Source organism: Corvus hawaiiensis, chromosome 2, assembly GCF_020740725.1.
Source record: "Corvus hawaiiensis isolate bCorHaw1 chromosome 2, bCorHaw1.pri.cur, whole genome shotgun sequence".
NCBI classification, from domain to species: domain Eukaryota; kingdom Metazoa; phylum Chordata; class Aves; order Passeriformes; family Corvidae; genus Corvus; species Corvus hawaiiensis.
Window position 1 is genome coordinate 8,181,001 of NC_063214.1, and position 14,409 is coordinate 8,195,409.

Below are 14,409 nucleotides of genomic sequence, written 5' to 3' on the forward strand. Positions count from 1 at the left end.
TCAAGCAGTCTGAAGTCAAAAATGTGTTTATAATGAGAACATGAAAAACCAGGAAATCTTTTAATAATGTCAGGCTGGTGGCTAGAGTTCTAGGGACAGAGGTGTTAAAGATGTGGTGAACTTTCAGGGTTGTAAGATGTGAACATAAACATAGAATACCTGGTTGGAAGGGACCTCAAGGATCCTCTGGTCCAACCATTCTTGGCAAAACCATGGCCTAGTCACGATGGCCCAGCACCCTGTCTAGCTGTATCTTGAGTGTCCAACCTTGGGGAATCCAGCACTTCCCTGGGAAGATTGTTCTCATTGTGGGATAGGTTATGTGCAGTCAGATGGCTTTTAGAAAGGGAGTCTTGGGTACCCTGAGCAGAGGTACTAAACTTGATTTCAGTGGAAAGCTTCCTGAAGAAATGTTTGCTGTTTGCTTACATGTATACATTGAAATACTTCTAATTATTCTGGTTTGTACCTTAGCTTGGGGGAAGAGGGAATATCCTTGCTCAGTCTGCTAAGTTCTGTATCACTTAAATGTCCTGTCTTAAATGGTCAGTAGGATGCAAAAAAACACAATCCAAAAAGCAATCACGAGGTCTGCAAAGTTGAACAGTGAATGAAACAAGTGTTCTGCAGCATCACGGTACCTAACCTATGTGCAAGAAGAAACAGACATGGCATTCCTGGGATTTTGAATCTTACAGAACAGGATTGAAGTTATGTATTGTATACATTTCTAGATATAAGTCATGCTGAAGGGGAGTAGAACATTAATTCTGTGGCAGTACCCTTCATGTTTCACCATGTGATAGTGAGCCATGACCCTTCAGCAAGTTATTGTAGACTTTTTTGGGTTGCAAATGAGGTTTGCCAGCAGGAAGAGTTGTTATCTCATTGGGAGGTAAATGATCTCTTGATGTTGCCTGTTTGGATTTAGTAAACAATTTGCAACTCCTCATGGACTCATAGAAGAGGTTGCAGCACCGCTGAACCATTGTTATGCAGTGGGCTGTTGTTCTTTGGAGCCTTTGTTGCAGACTGAGTTCAGTACTTGAGAATATTCTTGTTCAGTTATTTTGGCAGGCTTAGTTCCCCTGTGACTTGAAGATTGCACAATTCTCTGGTAGGAGGTTTTGCTATTTAAAAATACTTTAAAATACCTTACTTTTTAGTTTATCCATACAGAAGACTAATTGTTTCAATTACTATGAGGTGTATGTTTAAGAAAATGTGATTTTTTTTTTTCTTCCTTGAGGAAAAGAGGGAGACCTCTTAAAGAAGAGGTCTTGAGACAGAATTTGAGAGTCCATATTAAGAGTATGTATGCATGGCTGTGATTCTTATGGGAATTGTTTTTATTTGGAGGATAGGATCACTTTCTAGGGAAAGCTCCTGACATTCTCTGCAGTGTGGCACAGCCACCCAGTAGCAAGGTGCATTATGCAGCAGTTGTCCTTGATACAAATGCTTTATAGTTGAGGATAAGTAATACTTAATGCTTGGGTGCCCCATTACATACTTCATCAGCTTCTTTTCTACTTGGCATGGCTTGAAACAACTCTAATAAGTTACACTTACTGTATGTGTATTGTATGTGTAATGTGCTTTATTATTATGGGTGCTTTTCAAACCATGCTCATGTACCCCAAGCCTCTTAATTAAAAGACCAACAGAATACACACAGGAATGCTTTTATATTGTGCATACAAATTGTTATAGTCTTTCACCTTCATCACTGTTTTTATAGTAACTTGTTTCTGGTTAAGTCATGGGGGGGGAAAATCTTTTTTGAACTGAGTGTTTTAGAGATTCCAGTTTTCCTTTGATGTATTAATTTTATTTTGGAAAAAGTTTTTAAAAATCAGGATTCTAGACTGAAAGAAAAATTTGAATGCTTTCCCTCAGCACAGATGTGTTTTCCCTTTGTGAAAATAAACTGGCTGTCCCTCATACCTAATAATGCTGCCTCTGCGTAATTAACAGTTATAAATCCATGTACTTGGATGATTAAGTGAAGTATTTTCTATGCATTTGACTGTTAAAATCAATTGGGAATGTTTCTGTGTGATGTTGCTTTCATTTTTAACAACTCTCCTATGGTTTCCTGGATTTTGACAGTTTGATTTTCCTCTGGTATTTTTATCTGCATAGATATTTTATAATACTAGGCTGCTGGCTTTGTCTTTTGAATTACTTTTTTTATTCAAATACCTAATACATTGTTTTCTGTATTTTTGTTAATACTAGTTTCTCTTTGTTTTCTAAGAGAAGCACAGAAATAGAAAAAGGAACAAAAGCTTTCCTTTTTTTACCTGATCTAGTAAACTAGTTAAAGATGTTCCGAAGTTCTTCAGTGCAATTGAAGTACTAAAATCACAAATGGAGCTGCATCTCCCTCTTTTGGAAAATCGAGGCATGACTTCATGACTTGGCTTAGAAGGATAGGCTTTTGTCTTTTTCATATCTTGATTGTATTTTATTTTTAGTTTATTTTCTTTCCCTGAGGGAGAAGGGAAGGGGAAAGAAGGGGGAATTGTGAACAAATATTTAATGTCCATAATAAGTTTAGATTGTAATAGCTGATGTTGTGATGTATTTACAGAGCAAATAAATCTCCAGTGCTTTCTGAATGACACAGATTTGTCTGCAGAACTTTGTTAAACATGTAAAACACCTGAAAAGTACTATTATGTCTGATAACTAAGGCATATTTTTTTCAATATTTGATTTAAATGCTTGCCCCTTTAGCAGGTTTCCTTTCCAGAAAACTGTTAGGAGGAAAAACAGCAAACCAGACAGCTTTGTATCAGCTGACATAGTTTTGACAGTAATCATAAAATGATGAGGAAAATAAACTGGGGGAAGGAATAATGTAACTAGTGTTCTATTACTTTTTCTTGCCAGTGTAACCAATTTGCAATTTAGGAAGGAGAACAGCCTGGAAGAAGTAACATGCTGTCCAGTCTTTCCAAAACTTCATTTCAAGGTTTATACTCAATTCACTGTAAGGAAATAACTTCAGTGAGTACAAGCACCTTGACAGATACACTTGATTTCTTGGTTATTTGGAACAGTATGAATGGAGTATGGTAGTTTTTCAGGGGAAGTTGAGTTCTGGAAAGATCTCCCATTTTCCATGCCTCTTGCCCCACCAGTTTGGGTAAAGGTTCATTTGGGAAGGTACTCCTAAACTAGGGGAAGCTGAAGTGTTGAAGAGCTTCTGATTCATTTGCTTCCTTGCTGCCTCTCCTGAGCTTTGTTACAGGGCTATGCAGGAGAAAGAAGGGCGAGGCAGTGGTGGAGAAGCTGTGTTTGCTTCTTCATTTCTTGCCTTCTATTTCTGAGGCTATTAAAGGGAAAAAAGTATCTGGCCTCTAAAATCTGTTAGGTAGAGTGAGACAATCACAGAATAACGCTCTTTACTGTTCTGTTCAATCCCAAATTTTTATCAGGCTTTGTATTTTATCTAAAGCTTCTTTAAAGCAAACTGTCAGAGAAGAAACTTTAGATTTCAGTCCTGGGCTCTGCAGCAGGTTGCACTGTGTTGTCAGAAAGTGTTCTGCTGTGCTCCCAGGCATTAAGAACCAAACATACCAAAATGCTGCCTCTATGCTCTAGTGCTTCTCTCACCAACTTGTACTGACCTGTAGAAAGAAAGGAGTAGTTGCTCTCTGTTTTCCTCTGTGTTTGTGAGGTGGTGATATGATTTTATTTGCTGTTGTAAATGGCCTCAGTGTACACTGTCCACTGGCAAAAGATCATCAGAACTGTGCATTCTGTCCTGGGTGCTAAAGTCAGGACTGATACTTTTTGTGGAAGAAAAAGGGCAGGCAGGGGTGTACAGGGAAGGGTACTTTCAGCTGCTAGATCGTAGCAAGGTGGGGGTCAGTCTCTTCTCCCAGGTAAGGAGTGACAGGACAAGGAGGAATGTCCTCAAGTTGTGTCAGAAGAAGTGTAGATTGGATATTAGGAAAAACTTCTTCACTGGAAGAGTGGTCATGCATTGGAACAGGGAAGTCCTGGAGTTGCAATCCCCAGAAGTTTTCAAGAAAACAAATGGATGTGACACTCGGGGACATGGCTTAGTTGTGAGCACAGTGGTGCTGGGTTAACTGATGCCTTTTCCTGGTCTTAAAATCAAGAGTCAAACATGGTTAGAAGGGAAAAAGGGATTTTACCTTGGTATTTATTTTAAAGATCCTTGGGGGCACTACATCCAGGTTGAATGCACCCCAATGCCCACCACAATGCACACCCCCAAAAGATCAGGTATAACATTATAGGTGTTACTAATTAGCAGATCTATCAAAGATTCCCCAATGAGAGGCTCGAGTGAGCTCCCCTCCCCAAGGAGCCTTCCCCTGGATGGTTCTATCTTAGTTTGCAGAATGTGTTCTGGAGAGGACCTTGGGGTCTGGGGCACACTGATCCCTAGCTATGAAGCTTCTAAAATGTTTAGTCTCCTAGCTGAACAAACAAGTCCAAGAATGTAGGCAAAAAGCACTAAGAATACAGAAGTTGTAAAAAGGTGCAACAGGGGTATAAAAGAAAAGACAAATAATCTTCATGGCATCAAACAGACTCAATCTTTTCCAACCTAAACAATTCTGTGATTCTCTTTCTGGAGCAACTTGAGGGCGTTGAGAAAAGGATGTACAATTTCAGGAAAAAGAGAATAGCAGGATTGTATTGGTGTCTTGAATGCAGGACATGTCTTTGAAAATGAACAGCATTTATGAAATAAAATCTAAGACCAGGTTTTCTTACAGGAGCAATGTGTCCAAAGTATATTGGGTCAAATTCTTTTGTATTCTTGTAAATTTATAGTGCTTTTTCTTGGTTACCCTATTTATCTACAGCAAATGTAAAAAGGTAAACTTTGATTTTCTACAGTGCACATTATACTAAAAAAATCTTGATATTCAAGCAGTTGTTTTCAGTCTTCATGTACTTATAGAACAACTGAGGGAGGGAAATATCTTGATGATAAATTTCTAGTAAATTTCATGTAGTAGAAAAACCTTGTTATGTTATCACAGCATCTAATATAAACTTCCTAGGGAGTCTTTAAGAGTTTATCCTGCCCTTGTTTTATGTTTTGGCTTGAACTTGCTTTTAAATCAGATGCGTGTTATTGAGATGAGATGATGTTTCCACCTGTATTCCTGTGGCTTTTATATTTGGATAATTTTGTGTCAGAAATGAATAGATCTGAAGCTGATGAAATACTATAGATTGTAAAATGCTGAAATAATAGCTTATTGCCCTTATATAACAGCTTACTGACATTTCCGTATTTATATTAAGGCTAGTCCACACTCTCATTTATTAGCTATTGTTGATTTGATGGCCAATTTAATTTCATCGTTGTATTAAAAGCCACATATACCAAGAATCATTCTAAATGCTTTCACGCTATTAAAGTAATGAAATAATAATACAGTGTTTCAGAGCAATTTATTGGCTTGCATATATTCATCAGTTAGTTAGTTATCATTTCCTCATTTTCCTTTCCCCAACTTGAATATAAATGATAAACCACTATATAACAAATTTCTCAAACAGCAGAAAGATGTCTAAATTCTTTATATATATATATATTTTTTTTTTTTAAGAACTAGTCCAGAAGATTATAGTTTTAAATCAAAATAAATATCTGAAAAATAAGGAATGACAGCATGGTTTTTTATTTCTGATGTTTGACCCTGTCTCCTAATTAATGGAAACAGAGGCAGACACCTTATGGGAGCACATCATAATTAAAAGAAATGCTCATGTATGGATTTGAAGTCTGCTTTAGATGCAGGAACTGAAAGCTAAAGGAGTGGTTGCTGAGCAGAGGATTTGTCTGATCTTGTACAACTGTCCCTTGAATTATTCTCTCACACTGTTCTGGAGATCTATGTGTGTGTACTTTGGAAGTTGGGGTAGCCAAATGGAGCTGATGTGAAGAGAAGATGAAGGTAGGCAAACACAAAGAAAAAAGGGATATTCATAAACATACGAATTTTAAATGTGGTAGTTTGTGTCCTGCTCTCCTGCACAGTTTCATCTGTCATAAATAGCAAAACCACATTAAGCTCCATTTTTACAGGTGGATTTATGTTTTAGCTGAATTTGTATTTGTGACAAAGCTTTTAAATTTGTTGTAAGCCTTTCATACTTTTTAGTAATTATAGATTGTTGTCTTGGTTTGAAAGACAGGTGTCTGCTAAGGAAGGCAGGAGCCTCCCTTGAAATGAAAAATGCCACCCCCTTCCCTCCAAATGGTTATAATTTTGAAATCAAGGGGCTTTTAGGCAAAGATATGGGAAATAGGAATAACAGTTCTTTACTATTATATATCTATATGTGTATAACCAGTCAAACAAACAGCAATAACTATGGCAGTAACAGCGAACAATCACAAACTCAGTGCCAGCCTTCTTGGCTGTCGGGCCCTTTCCCCTCGGGTGCAGTTCCGCTCGCAGCCGGCAGGGGCGCTGGCGGCTCCCGGTGAGCAGGGCAGGTGCGATGGTTCCCCCGCGGCTGCAGGGGGCGCTCCGGAGCGAGCTCGGGGAGCACGCGGCACCGGTGCCCTGGGATCCGGGAAGGGATGGAACAAAGGCTTCACAAAGCCCTGGGCAGCCGATCCCGGTGTCCGGCCGGACTCTCAGGAACAGCAGGCTGGAACGGCAGGGACGAGCACAAATCCTGGGTGGCAGACGAGATGTATCGAACTCCGGAGCTGCAGTGGGAACCCCCGGAGGTCTGGGCAGGCAGGGCATGCGGGGCTACAGGGTAGCAAAGGCTCAAAGCAATGGTGGGGTCAGGGCGGCTGCAGCCTGGCTCCCAGCAGGGCAGGGAAAGGTGGGCTTGGGAATCCTGGGGTTTCTCCCTGAGGCACTCGAGCAGATGGTGAAAAGGTCCCTCTTTTACCAAGGTGAGGTGTTAGGGTCCCGGTGCAACAGCCGCTCCAGCGGGCGAGCTCCACTCATGGTAGAAGGAAGGCAGCCAAAAAAGCAGAAGCCTGCAGTGCTGACAAAGGCAGCCTCTCTCTCCCTCTGAGAACAACTGCCCACAAACTCAGGTGAAACAAAGTAGCCCCGTTGGACCCCTCCCTCTGTGGCCAGGTCTTTTGTTTCTCCCAAGCACCCAGCAATTTGTCACCCCAGCAACATATATGGGAAAAATTCCTCAAGAGAAAAAAGAAAACAGAAGGGGAATTCCCAAAACCCCAACAATCGTGTAAGGAAAAAATGTGTGGTGTCTCTTCATAAAGACGCCAGAAGATCTCACTGAGTCACAATAGGTTGAAAATTGCCTGAATGTAAGCACAGAGTTTTCCTTTAAATGCCCCAAGACGTCCAGAAGGAGTTGGCAAATGTACTGTGGGTGATATAAAAGGCCTGTGTTATTTTGGAAAGGCAGAATAATGGGATACCCAAGAGTCTCAAATGCCTGAAAAATCAAGGCCTCTCAATCTCACTTGTCCTGCATTGGCAGCATCATTACATTAAATGAGACCTATTTCAGCTTCTGAATTGCTCCTATGTGTTATTGCCTTTTCTTTATCATACTGGACTGACCTCAGAGTGATGGTTTCCCCTTAACTGTAATAAACTGCTTTTGAGAGTTATAAACATCATCAAACAGACTCATAGCCCCTATATTAAGTTTTATCGTACAGCTTACTCCCCATTTCATGAATTTCCTATCCTCTAGTGGAAAGACATGGAACACATTGTCACTTTGGTACTAATGGTGTTGTGAGAAATAGGTCCTGCTTTGTCTTCCTGCAGTCCAGAAATTGGAAAATTGAGATGCACTTTTGCACACTAGTTTTTGCATACCTTCAAAGCCAGCCTTTGTTGGTTGTGTTTTCTCTGACTTCAGTCATACATTTGTTTTTCTACTGTTCTGTATTCAGATCTGAAAGTTCTTCAAAACTAATCACTTAGTAGCACTGATACTGTAAAACTCAGGTTTAAGGGCATGTTTTTTCTATGCTGGATGCAGTCATCTGTGAAATCCATAGCACTTACTGTGGGATATGCCCAGCCACTGCCCTGGAGGGATGTCTGCTGAGATAGGAGATTTTGCAATCACCCAGCAGGACTCTCTGGAAAGGACTTTTGAGTCATGGTGAGGAAAAGTAGACCCACAATCCTTTGGGAGACCCTATGCAGATCGTTCTGTAACCCATTGGTCTATCCCAGACCCTCTGTAATCCATTGGTCCCCTTGCTGATCCCCTGTATCCCTATAAAAGACCAGCTTGCCTCTGTGGGAGAGCGCTCTCGTCCCTGGCCTTCCCTTCGCCGGAGGGAACCCACAATAAAGCTCCCTTCGTGCGGAACCAGCCATACGGGCCCTCTCGTCTCTCTCTGGTCTGGTTTGGCCTGGAGGCTGCCCTGCAGAGCTGAGCTGAAATCACGAGCTGATATCACTAAAGAGCTGACAGCTTCTGCAAGGGCTCCTCTGCCAGCAGCTGAGAGGAAGACACCGGGCCTCAGGAAGGCGATTCCTTTCGGGACCATCTCCCCGGACCGGTCACCTCTTCCTGGGTCACAGCCTCGAACCCCACCACCAGCTGTAATAACTTACCACAGTGGTTTGGGATGCTAAACTTCAAGATGCTGAACACTTCAGACAGAAACTTTGAAAATACACCCGACATCCCTATAATGGAAAATGAATACCAAACATAAATTTTTAACCTCTCCATACAAAAGATGTACAGTGTAGGTTAAGGTCTTCACTTTTTTTGTACTTATATAAACTGTGTGTCTGTGCCATGTCCATTTTTAGAGCAAATTGACTTTTTAATGTCAGGTTTTGAAGGACGTTTTCATTCCATCTTTCTGACACTCATTTGTGTGAGACCATTTATTTACATGTATTTATATCTCACTTGGAAGCCAGAATCGTGTGACATTCCAAGGTCTCATCAAGGATTTTGAATGCTTACCAGTAGGAGAGTGGGGGGGGAGAAATGCTGAACTATTTAGGTGAGCTGTTTGTAAAGTCGATGTAGGCAAATTCAGCATGACTTACTTTGAATTTCCTACATTCTTCTGTTAGAAGTTTCCAATGGGAAAGCCATCTTGGAGACTATGGAATAGGGGAAAAAAAAGCTCTTTTTAATAGAATTCTAGACAGGCTTGCTGTTTTAAGACATTTCCCTCTCTACACACACGCACAAAATCATGTTGTCCATGTGTTATACAGTTTGATAATGTATTTATCTCATGTTTCAAAGAGGTGGTTAAGGTAGATGGTGGCAAGTTCTTTACCACTTATTTTGTCTTCATTTCATTCTGTCTAAATTTGGGCAGTTGTGCTGGTTTGGACAAATTTGGAAGAAAAATATCCTCTGATACAAGTCAGGTTACAACCAGCCCTCCCCCCACCAGGTTTGGGAAAAAATGAGTTTTCCTCGAAGAAAAGTGAAAGAGATAGAAACTATTTATTTAACAAACACACAGGAGAAGGATAATGATGGTAAATAATAAAACCTCTCACTGTGGAGAGAAACCTGGGAAAATTTCAGAGTCCTTCCGTAGATCTCTCTCCCCATCCTTCGAGCTGGGTTGTGGTGGGCCCACCTCTGGGCCTCGGTGGAGAACTCTCCTGAAGTGTTCTGATGTTGAAACAGTCCAAAAAAGAAGAAGGAAAAAAACCAAAGTCACAGGAAAAACAAAGTTCAACTCTCTGTCTCTCTCTGGAGTAAAAGGGCCGAAAGCTGGCTGAAAAGCAAGCAAGCTGCTTCCTCTGCTCTTGCTGCTGTTAGCTCAATGCAGAGAGCTGTCTCTGTGTCCTTGAAACAAACTGCATTGAAAAGTTTTGCTCAGGTTTTTTTTTTCTCTTCCCCCTCTCAGGCTCAGTTTAAAGGCATAGAAAGGCACAAAACTAATTTCTGGGCATAGAACGGCTATAGGGGATACACATCATAAAAGTCACCCCAAGACAGCAGTGTAAATATTACTCTTTTGAGATCCTGGTTTCTTTCTTCTTAACCAGTTTTCTCTGTTTTTTAACTATTTGGGGAGGATGTATTAGTTTGTGTCAGAAACTTGGATTTCCTTTGTCCCCCTGCACTTGTCCTCTTGTTGGAGTGTTTTCTGTAATAATAGGATCAGAAGCACAGGGGCTATTTTTACCTAGGATTTTCTTTAACTAAAGTCTAAATAAGTGTAAAACAGGTTACTTGTGATGAGAGGTTAAGCTTTTGTCAGTTTGCTTGGTTCACTTGACATGTGTTTCATGCTGTAGTAGTATGCATTTTAAAAGCTTTATTTAATGAGGGCTGTAGTTTTTTTATCAAATAGTGAGATGTGCCTCCTCATATACATTGAGGAATGATCAGGGCCTCTAGAAAATGATGTAGGTAAATCCCAAGGCCAGCTTGAAGAAGCCTAATTTAATGTACATTATGGTTTTATGTATGTTCTTTAGAGAACAATTTTTTGAGTTAATGAGAAAATGTAAAGTCAGCTATAAAGTGTTGATGAACTAAGTAGTAGCTAGTTAGGCTGCAACTTTTATGAATTTGTTTTTACTCATTTCAAACTAATTTGGAGGGAAACTACAGTATCTGCTAAACAGATTTGTAGGTACTCTGTCAAAATGGCTGTGTAATGACTATATTCAGTATTCCTTACATGTAAAATCTGTAACAGCACATTCAGAGTATACACAGCAGCTAATTTTTATATCTGGACACTGCAGAGAAGGGACCACAAGTCATAATTTGGGGTGAGTGGAGCAAGAGATTTTACCTGTCTTTGTTTTATATGTGCTTTATATTTTTACTCCTTTTGTTGCAACACTTATTTATCTGTAATTGTTTCAAGAAATAGCAAAAATATGGGAATTAAAGGTGTCAGACTGTTTGCAGTAGTTATTTTTGTCAGTCTTGGGCTGAATTGCTATTTGTTTTGTGGTGCCATTCAGCTTTTTCCAGTTTTTTTTTTTTTTTCTTTTTTTTTGCTCTTGCTTCAGCTAAGCATGATGGTGTGAGAATTCTATCTCAAGAAACTTCAGAAAACATTATTTGAAGTCTTTTTATTTCTAACTTTATTAATAAACTTTGTACAATATCAGGAGAGAGGAATAAGCTGAGTACAGACCTTGTTAATTAAGCCTAGGAGAGACTCTGTAAATGGTATTCATATAAAATTAAGAAAGGTATTAAACAAGTATAGGAGCTAAGAATTGAAATTGTCGGGGATCACCTGATAGATCTCTAAGGACACTGAGTTGATTATGCATCTACAAAGTAGAGAAGGAAAGGATTCAACTTTACCAGCTCTAGGGTTGTAATAATTGTTTTTCTTGACTCTGCTTTCTCTGTGGACAGCCCATGATACTCAAAAATTGCAGCAACAAATGAGCAAGCTTGAGGTTTGTACTGTTGGGGTGAGTTTAATCTATGACCATGGCTGGATATATTTGAAAAATGTTTCTTAAGACCACCTACACTGTAAAGAAAGCAAAGAATAAATTTTATGATTACTTGTTTAAAATAAGTGCTCCCCCACTTTTTTTGGAGATTTTTCTGATATTTGCATGGTTTAATTTCATGACTTCTATTGTTGGAGAAATGTATCCTTTTCTTTTGAGCATGGGAGTTTTCTTGTATCTTTGCATAATAGAACTGAAAGTAAAGTTCTAAAACCAAAATTTAGATTGTGAGCCTTAAAACAGAGCAGACTCTAAAGTTTGACTGTTCAAGTGTGTAAACCCAACCCTTAGAATGGTAGATCTGCACCATTTTTTATGGCTCTACATTATTACTATCATAATATATGACAAGTAAATATATGTATTTCTTGGAAGTTTTAGTTTTACCTATTAAAATTCTGTCTGTGAAAGTTGCTAGAAACTTGTACAACTTCCTGTAAGTCTCTCAGTTCCTGGAAAGTGAAATCATTAAACTTGGCTTTGTAAGTGTTTTGAATAAATGAAAAACTAGTACTTGAACAAAATGAGTTCCGAATAAATGGTAAATCAAATGTGAGACTGGTGTCTCACAAATGAGGGGAAATATAGTCAGTTTAAGTCACTACAGAACAACAGAAGTTCCTGTACTTTGTCAGAAGGATGGGGTACAGAGATTGGTTGTGCAGTATATATGTAGAAGTGTTAGTTGAAAAAGTGAAATAACTGGTTGATCATTTAAATGGTTTTCTAATATCTTTTTTTCCCCCAACCTTTTCATTGCTTAATAGTTTAAATTAAAGACTGTGCGTGACTGAATTAATATACCATAATAAAGAAATTTAAGTTTTCCCCTCCAGTATCATCTTTGGATTAAACCAGTACTACAGCTAATTAATGTTCTGAATGTAGATTAATTACTTCACATTTCTTAAATGTGCTCACCCTTCATAAGCCTGTCTAGTATGAATTACACTAAAATACTAGAAAAAAGGAATGTCAACATGAGTAGGTTATTATATGCAGTAATTGTCTTATTTCTGTGATGGGTAAATTGAGGCAAAATCATAAAGGAAGCAATAGCATCACCAGAAGTGTGATATTAGAAAGAGGAGATAAGTTTTATTATCTTAAGAGTAATTTGCAGATTGTCAATGCTATATCAGCAAGGAGAATCTTCACAGTGTTGATGTAATTTGCAGAAGTACTCTTTGGGTCAGCTTTGCTAGTGCAGTTAACGGAATAAATTTTCCATGCAACTGTACAATCTTTGCAATAACTTTCTCAGCTTTTTCTGATGAGGTTTTTGGTATTAATTACTCCATCTTATAAAACCTATTTTGAATTGTTGGAATTAATACTATATACTGAGGCACAGCAATCATACTTCCCTTGCCTTTTTCCTGTCAACTTCCATTAACCTTCTGCATATACATATTTTCCTCTTTGTTGGTCTAGATGACTATTAAAAGGTCCCTTTCAACTAAAGTATGCCACGATTCTGTGATCTTGCCTTCTTCCATGGTCGGGTTAAGGATACAGATAATCTATCAAAACAGTGAAAGACACTTGCCAGAGGTGAAAAGGCAATTCTTTGGTAATTTTGTCTTCCAGACTACCTGTTATGAATTAAGAGCAATGACAATTCACTTTTTTAAACCAAAAAAAGAAAAAAAAGAATGGGGAAAAAAGCTCAACCCACTTCCCTTTTTATTTGAAGCTTCTTATAACTTCATGGTTTTTCTTACAAAATAAAAAAGCCCCATAAAACCAACAACCAAACTAAAAGTGTCCGTCATCAATTTCTTCAAAAAACCAGAATTAAGAATTCCATGCCTTCACTTGCTTGTACATTTCTAGGTTTTAAATTTGCAGACCATCTGTGTTACTGTTTTAGTGGCACCCAAGATACCAAGCAAAACTAGAGTGGTGCTGTTCCTTCTGTGCTGAGGAGAGGGAAGGTGGGATAGGGTGGGAGGAGGTGAGAGAGATGGAACTTTTTCTTCATCTTTACCCAAAAGCTGTCCTGTGTTGCTTGTGTGATCTGTGGTTCCAGTCTGTGTGACATTGTTAAGGACTCACAGACCATGGAACAGAAGATGAAATTAAGATACTAAAATTGCCTTACTAGATTGTTTGTTTGCCAAGTTAAACAACACTTCTCATCCTAATGGCATTATACTGCATGTCTATTTAAATTTATAACAACATGGAAAGGAAATACCAATGACAGGGGTAATTAGGGAACCTAACAGTAATCCATTTGGGAAGGCTTCTGCTCCCATTACTTATATAAAGCTTGTATATATCCTCACCTTTCAGCTCTTGCTGGTGAACATCACTCCTGTCTGACATGTCTGGTTTACTGTCCCTTTGCAAATCATCTCTGCGAGCAGGGTCGTTCTTCCTTCTCTTGACTTGCATTGTGTGTTTGTGTGTTCTTTAAATTAAATTTCTCTGTAGCCTACTATTTCATTCCCTGCTAAGGCTTGCATAGAAGGTGTTCTGTGAGTTATAAGTGACTGCCTGCATATGTTGTGTTATTTTATAGGTGGTGATTCGTGCTCAAAACGGCGCCCTCCTCTATCGTATTTCACCCTGGGCAAGATATGTGGTCCGTGATGAAGACAAAGTGAATTATGATTGGGTTCACTGGAATCCACCACAGTCATATATAGTAAGGCTTCAGTATTATTTTCAAGAGGTGTATTGTGTTATCTTTGTATCCCTGTTTGGAAGAAAATAAAAGGAGATAGCAAACTAGTTAAAACAGCTACCTGAGAAATGAAGGGCTTTTATTCATGGCTTTGACAGAAATAAGTATCTTTAATGATGATGGTTTTGACCTGCTTTTTCAGCATCCTGTAGAATATATTAAAAAATAGTTATTAATGTGGTATTTTAAACTTGGTTTCCCACCTGTTAGGCAAGATTGGCAAGTATTCTGGGACAAGATGGCTCTTTGTGGTAGGGGGGAGAGCAGGGAATTATCTGT

At 39.0% G+C, this 14,409-nt stretch overlaps 1 protein-coding gene across 3 annotated transcripts in view; it reads left to right on the plus strand.

Moving 5' to 3' along the window:
• The window catches only part of GBE1 (1,4-alpha-glucan branching enzyme 1), a 165,293-nt gene that overhangs the window by 67,708 nt on the left and 83,176 nt on the right, over window positions 1-14,409 (plus strand). For all 3 annotated transcript variants that reach the window (XM_048326884.1, XM_048326893.1, XM_048326902.1), the window contains exon 4: window positions 13,966-14,091. In XM_048326884.1, the coding sequence (XP_048182841.1) occupies window positions 13,966-14,091 (126 nt within the window). The remainder of the gene's footprint in view (window positions 1-13,965; window positions 14,092-14,409) is intronic.